Source organism: Atta colombica, unplaced genomic scaffold (genome assembly GCF_001594045.1).
Source record: "Atta colombica isolate Treedump-2 unplaced genomic scaffold, Acol1.0 scaffold58, whole genome shotgun sequence".
NCBI classification, from domain to species: Eukaryota; Metazoa; Arthropoda; class Insecta; order Hymenoptera; family Formicidae; genus Atta; species Atta colombica.
This window is the reverse complement of record NW_017259548.1, coordinates 1244059-1251831: the sequence shown is the minus strand read 5'-3', so window position 1 is coordinate 1251831 and position 7773 is coordinate 1244059. Positions and strand designations below refer to the sequence as shown.

At 43.6% G+C, this 7773-nt stretch overlaps 1 protein-coding gene across 1 annotated transcript in view; it reads right to left on the bottom strand.

The window, feature by feature from the left end:
* The window catches only part of LOC108692032 (mucin-5AC), a 34337-nt gene extending 33984 nt beyond the window's left edge, over positions 1-353 (bottom strand). The window contains exon 1 of the mRNA XM_018200128.1: positions 310-353. Coding sequence (XP_018055617.1) covers positions 310-353 — 44 coding nt within the window. The remainder of the gene's footprint in view (positions 1-309) is intronic.
* Between the last annotated feature and the right edge of the window lie 7420 nt (positions 354-7773).

Here is a 7773-nt window from a genome sequence, read left to right as displayed (position 1 = left end):
ATATATATATATATATACATATATCACCGGGTATTAATTTATTTATTAATCCTATCTATGCGAGCGCGACAATCACAAAGCGAAATGTTGCCGTTTCTCGCCACTTCCGATGTATCCAAGAGAGAGACTGAACGTCGGTTCGTGAACTCGAATTCCACTCCTCTTCCTGCTACTCCTTCTCCTTCTCCTCTTCCTACTACTACTACTATACTGTCGTGGCTGCTGTTTCTTCTCTACTACTCCTACTCCTTCTCTCCGCTTCTCGCACTTCCGGCACAGGTCACAACGTCACATCACGCAAGCACATACGTATCTCCCAAGGAGAGCACGATCTGAGAGTGCGGAAGCGACATTATTTAGAGGCGAGTACGAAACGCACGCGCGCGCGCGCGCGCGGGTGCGAGCGAGCCAGCGAGCGAACGAATCTCGACTTTTCTTGACTCGATCCGGAGCGACGCCGCCGGCCGCTTGCCTCGACAGTTGGGTGGATAAACCGGCCGCGACAAAACGTAGCAAAACGGAAAACAGAAGAGATGTTAATAGAATAAGAGAGGAAAGAGAAAGAGAGAGAGAGAGACATGCGCGCAGTGACACGTTACAGCAAAGAGGAGAGATCGGTACACCACGGGGTCCTCTCGCGCACTGGCCAGCTTAACACATACACGAGACGGCCCTCTTTCGGTGCCCCGACACGACGCGCTCTCGCCTGCCTGCCTGCCTGCCTGCCTGCTCGCTACCACTGTTTCTCTTCTCTCTCTTTCTTTCTCTCTCTCTCTCTCTCTCTCTCTCTCTCTCTCTTTCCCTCCCTCCCTCTCTCTTTTGCCTGCAGAGCGCGTACACGCTCGCTTGCCAGAGCGAGCGAGAAGGAGAGAGAGACAGACCAAGTCTTGTGAGAGACTGTACGATTACTACCGACATGCGAAAGAGATAGACGCGAAGGGAAAGAGAGAGAGACAGAGAGAGAGAGAGGCAGGCAGGGAGGGGAGAGAGAAAGAAAGAGGATTAGTGGGGAGGACTAGAGAGAGAGAAAGAGAGAAAAAAAGGAGAAAGAGAGGCAACTCTGAATCTCGCGTAGGCCGTCTGCCAGTAAACAGCTCCTTCATTCACTGCTTATTTTATACGGGCGGCCCCCTATATGCTCCACAGAAATAGCCACCCTCGTTCCGTCCTTGTCGCACGCGTGCACGCACGCACGTATGCACGTACGATACGATACGTTCGTACGTACGAGCCGGATACGTTCTCTCGCGTCGTGTTTGGTCTCTCCTTTCTTCTTTTTCTTCCTCTCTCTCCCTCTCTCTCTCTCTCTCTCTCTCTCTCTCTCTCTCTCCCTCTTTCTCTGCCCCCTGTATTTCTGGGGGACCTCTCCTTTCTCTCGTGCTCCCGCATTCGTGTCACGCGGCTCGCATCTCGGATAACCGCGTTGGTCTTGGTGAAAAAGCACCGTGCGGGAGTCGGTGGCCGCCGCACTCCTCCTCGAGCATCCTTCCACCCTCAGTGCGGCCTTCTCTCCTCTCGCCGATGTCCTTTCTTCCCTCCTCTACCTTCTCTCACTAGTTTCGTCTCTCTTGGTCTCTCCTTGGGCGGAACAAGGGGTGTTGACTCCTCGGTGTGTTGTTGACTGCGCGGGCGGATGATTTACTGGCTTAACCTCGCGTTACGTCGTGGCCGGCAGCAACGTCGTCGACGATGACGACAGGTGCGCGACGAACGTGACGTCGTCCTCTCTCGTGTCACAAAATGGGAATTCAATCGATTCTCCGATAAGTTGAGGAAGATAACGTCCACGTCGGCCGGATCTCACTCGTGCGTCTGCATTGTCGTCGAACGAGTATATACCGGTATATATATATATATAATCGCTATTTTCCGTTTTGCGACAAATTCGTGCTAATTTCTACCATGTGGCAACGATCTTCCCAAACATGCCTGTCTTCGTATCGTTGTACCACGTCTTTGATGACGACATACACCAAGTGACGATCTTTCGGCGAAGATACAGGGTGGTGGGAGGGATGGGGAGAAGAAAGAGAGAGAGGAGGGTAGAATACGATACTCGCGATACAGATAGACCAAGTAGTTGGCGAACGGCGTAGGGGTTTGCGCCTCCGCCGTTGGTTCTCTCGAATAGCGAGATTGACGAGCCTCCGATCGGACTAATGCACACATGCGAGGCAGGAGCATTCGCTCGCTCACGTTTTCTTTTAAGATACCGGGTATACGCTCCAGCGCGATAGTGTATACTCGTTCGTGTACCGTTCTTCCTCTCTCTTTCCTTCCGAGAGAACGGCAGGATTATGAGTAGACCGGGTGGAAGGAAGTAAAAAGAGACAGAAGAGAAGACTGTCAGGGGAACTCTGGTCGAAGGGTGAGCGGCGCGAAGAGACGCGAGGAGGTAAGGAACGAGTGAGCGCGCGCGTCTGCCGTTCTGTTCGCTCGCTCGGCTCGATCGAGGGAGTGAGCAAGACGCGTGACGTTCGCGCGTTTGATGCGCGGGAGTGAGACAGCCGCAGAAGTTCAGCTGGCCTCGGCGGCCATGCCGGTGTAGATCGCGAGATTAGGGACGTACCAACGCCCCGCCGGAGCCCCACCGAAGGTGGGGTTTCAACAACGTCTCTTCTCCATCTCTTCTCTTCCTGAATGACCTGAATCTCCGAGAACGCTTGGATTTATTCACTTGAACTTTATTTCAAATTCTTTTATCGTCGTCGCGCGCCATTTGTTTGCGCGCGATGTTTCCTAACCTCCGTCACGACTTACGTCGCGCCTCCGTCGACAGAGCGTCGCGCTTGGACATCGAGGAAAAAAATGCTTGCGGTCTCACATAGGAAATGCCAGCATGCACTTTCTTTTTACGTCGCACATTTGCGATAGTCGTTCAGATGACTGTCGTATGCTCCAACTGCACCGATTGTCGTCGTCGCGGAGGGGGACCAACGTGGATGTTCTGTCGTTGTTCGCGATGATATTCCTGGACGTTCGACGCGACCGACGATCTCGCGCGACAAAACGGGCCTTCTCCAGCGAGTTCCCGCTACCGTTTTTCTCTCTTTCTCCGCGGGTGCGATCGCGCCCCTGCCTTTCTGAAACGACCCGGTTGACGCTGCTGCGTCGTTGGTAAACTCTGTTCGCTTACAAACAGCGCGAGCAACGTTCCATCTTCTTTTCCCTTCTACCGTTGTCTCTCTTCCTCTGTCTACTCCGTGGGTGGGGTGCGCATGCGCGCTCCGGCATTGAAAGGCGGGTATGCGCGAGCGGTACTTACGCGCCCCCGAACTTGTGTGCTTACATTGCACTGCTTATCCGCGCGGTTGCTACACACGCATGTGGAGGCACCCACACGTCCATGCGTCTCGCACAGCCACCAAGGCACCGTGACGCCTGCGACCCTTCTCCTCCCTTCTCCCGCCCTGCGCTCGCGTATACCGTACAAACAGCAGAGCCAGACGCGATACTTCATTCATGCTCGTGTTGTGCGGCCAGGGCTGAATCGCAGTTCCGCGGTGCCTCCACCGCGTAAAGGGACGGGCGAGAACAAGTTTATCCTTTTGGAACGACTCAATTTCAAATCAAATTTCGATCTCCTATTGTATATAATTATAATGGCTACGTTCAATAGAAAAAGCAGCTTTGCTGCTGTTGTAAAATCCTTTATTTTATATAATTGGTTTTTACATTTAGATCCAGTGAGGAACTAAGGGCAAGACCAATCATATTAAAGAATTTTACAATTGCAGAGCTGCTTTTTCTGCTGAACGCAGCCGATATTTGCGATCTGTTAAAGCCACGGCACACAGAAAAACTTAAACAGTAAGACGTATTTTAAAAATTACTCAATCAAAGCTAAATTTTTTACAATTCCTGAATGTGATTAACTTTTTATGGTACGATTATTGTTAAAGTGTGAATGGCAGTCCTAAAGTCGGAAATATACAGAAAAATGTAAAGCCCATTCTACAATTGCGTAAGCATAGTTATAAGTGCTCACAGTCGAATATTCTCATATTCCACTTGATCAAGTTTTCAATTACAACTACTTACAATTATGCTTACGGCTATTGTAAAATAGGTATGAAGCAGTAAGACGTAAGCAGTAAACGAATCAACCAATCACAGTAGAAAATGTAAAGCAATAGCCATGTGTTTTCTACTTGATTGACTAATTCACTTACTGCTTAAGCTTTTTTATGTGCTATGACTCTTACGTCTCATGTCGCATGTTTATATTTACACTTTATATGTTTACATACAACGCAGATTTACGTAGTATACGTTATATTTTTGTTTCGCGCTGTTTTACACTCATTCGTTGTTTGCCAAGATAAAATCCGTTGCGTGCTCATTACGTTTTATGTTTTTTTATACGTTACGTAATTCTCACTCTTTTTGATATCAAAGTATCATATCGGCGAGGAGGTTGATTCTTTTCGAGGTAAAATGCTCGGTTGGATCGATGAAATCTATAAAACGGCGTCTAGCAATGAGATTGTAAAGCGTAAAACTTAAACTTTGAACCGTAAGAAATTGACCAATCACAACGAATATGAGGAGAACGGCCGGCTATGATTGGTTACGGTTTAAGATTTAAAGCTTAATCAGTTTTACGCCTTAAAATCTCAAAATTGTAGACATCGCTTAAGCTATAACTCGTCTTTTAAAAGTCGAGTTGCAGGTTGCAATAATAAATTGAGTATCTCCCCCCTCTCCCCCCCCCCGGGAGTTCTTTTCAGAGGACGGTCGCATTCAGGAGGAATTCAGCGGTAGTGAGTAATACCCGTTCAGGTGATCGAACATCGTAACATCGATCCTGCGGCGCGTATAGTATCGGGCTCCTCTCCCACATGTCGGGGCGATTCGGTTCTCTTCGTAAACGTCCGCCGACTACATCCTCTTTCGTCCTCGTCGCTCACTCCCGGCTCCCTCGATCTCCTTGTTTCCCTTCCTGTCCTCTCCCCCCCTCCTCTCCCCCCTCCCGTCACCGTGCCGCGACTCGTTCACTCTATTTGCTCGCGGGTATGTCGTACGGAGGTGCCGTGTGTGTATTAAATATACGTTTGTGGGCGCGTTGCTCCTCCTATATACCCGCCTGTTCTAAGGCGGACGCGGCGCGAGATGAGAGCGTTAAAAAAACGATATTCCTTCTCGTCCTTTCTACAAACGGGACGACACGATCTAGACCGGATGCGATTTCGATCGGGAATCATTGAACTCGCGTTCTAATACGATTTTACTTTGAAGAAAAAGAAACGCACCCCTCGCGTATTGTAGTCTAAGTCCATGCTTTAAGAGGCCCTAAGCCGTAAGAAATTAACTAATTACAGTCGATTATTTTTCTCGTATTCAACTGTGATTGATCAATTTCTTAAGGCTTAGGATTTCTTAAAGCAAGATTGTGAACCTAGACTAATGAGATTGTAAGGCTTGAAACTTGAATTTAAGCTCTAAGCCGTAAGAAATTGATTAATCACAATCGAACGTGAGCAGAATAATCGACTTGGTCAATTTCTTACGGTTTAAGGTTTAAAGTTTCAATTTTATATCTTACAATCTCATTGTAGATGTTGCTTTATACACGCTCTCTTATGAATCTCTTTGTTTAGGAGTATTACACACAGAAATATACGCTAATAATAATTACTGGTAAATATTTTAAAAGTTCTTAAAGCTCTCTCTCCTAAAATCTATTATAAATTCATCATACGCATCAAATTTATTCAAAATATATTCTATATTCTAGTAAGTTTAATATTTCAATCAAGATTATTAAATTAAAATTCAATTTGTTTATTATATAAAATCCCTTCTTCGATTAATTTTAAAAAAATATTCTTTAAAAGAAAATTAATTCTTGTTTTGAATATTAATGAATTTTTCTAAAATTTGTAGTATATTTTAAGATTATGGCCAAAAAGTATTCTTTATTAAAAGTAATCGTTATTTAATATAAAGTTGAGTAAAATCATTTTTCTTATATTGAGAGAAAAAAGTGGTTCATTTGATTACATTAATTTATTTCTTGTCTTTATTTCTTTCGTTGGGGAATATATGCGTTTAAGTCGAATATAATATGTCTGATTTAAATACATACATTTTTCTTCGAAAGAAGTAAAAACAACTAAATTAATTAAGTCAAGTAAACAATTTTTTCAGTATGTAACAATAGAATATTTTTCTGTGTGCATCTAAGAATTAATCTTTAAACACTACGAAAACAGTACACTCGATATAGTCATATCTGATTGCGTGATAAATTTAATTTAATTTGTTTATAATTTTCATAAATTAACCTATTGTAAGGAATTTTTTTCAATCAAAAATCAAAATATCAAATCAATTAATATTAATAATTATATCAAGTAAATATATCTTTTTTAATCCTAAGTATGTATAATAATTTTTCCATCCTTTGTTATGACAGGTCGTTTGTTCCGGATTAATTCTTATTACTTTTACAAGTACCTACATACAAATTAAGTGATTCTTACATGTATATTTTAACATCTTTAGATATTATTTATGAGATTATGTATTAATAAAAATGTATACAAATGTAAATAACTAATTACTTAGTGCTCTTAATATTTTAAAGAAAAGAAATACACAGAACATTAATAATCATGTGTGGTTAAAAAAAATTATAAGCAAACGAAAAAACACTGGAAAAACATTGGAAAAAGAAAGCAAAATGTGTCATACCGAAAGTGTTTAATATTCGAGGCACGTCCGACTTGTTTAAGCTAATTGGGAGATCGTATCATGCGGGCTTATAGGGACCGCTTTTCGCTAAATTGGAAACTAACGACCTGACTAGTTGGTATGCTTTTGTGTAGGCGACGATCTTACTTCGACGGATTTTATCGGAAAGGATGTTAGGATAAGGCGACAGGAAGTGCGTCGTCTGACGTTTGCGTCTGGTGACGAACGTTGGCGATAACCGTACGTAAAATATAGTACATACTTCGTGGAAGTTTCATTCATATTATGCATCCGTGTGATTTATGGAAATAACGTGGCAAAATACATTCGAGTATCTCGATTCTTCGTGTTGCTTCATGACATTTCGCAATGCGAGAAGGAACACGTGCGTATATGCATATGCATGTATATGCGCGCATATGTAGCTCGCAAAATCATATATGTTCAAAAGTATATATTGCAGGAAGTCGGTTCCACGAAAGATTAAACGTTAAATTAACATATCGCGGACGGATATTAACATATCGCAGCGAATTATGACTGGTGGCTGATGAATTAATACTTCGACGACTATATATTTATGTATTTGAATTTTAATTTTCATAAATGTGTGGTGGCAGATGCCACTTCGATATCGCAGTTTCGCAACCAAAAACGAGTCACGTTCGCCTGATATGAGAAAAGATGGAAGAATTAAACAAGGCTTCTTCGCGGGGGGAGCAATAAAACGCGTGCTTAATGAGCCCTCTTGGCTTATCTAATAAGGCAGTATGCACGAGAACGCCATCGTATCGTGCATGTATGTATGTGAACAGGTACCCAAGGTCCTCAACGTGTTAGGTTACCTTATGGTTTTTATGAATTTGACACCAAGGTACGCACCTGTCCGAAAGTGGCCACGAGGGGTGCAGAGGTCTCAGAGTATTGCCGCTACTATTAGCTTAGTAACTTTTGCAATATCATTAAAAGCCAATACGATTCGAATATGATAAATGTTAACATTTCAATACACAACATACTTATATCTACAACGTTTTGTTCATTTAAGAATTTTCAAGAAAAAAAGTAATTTATTAA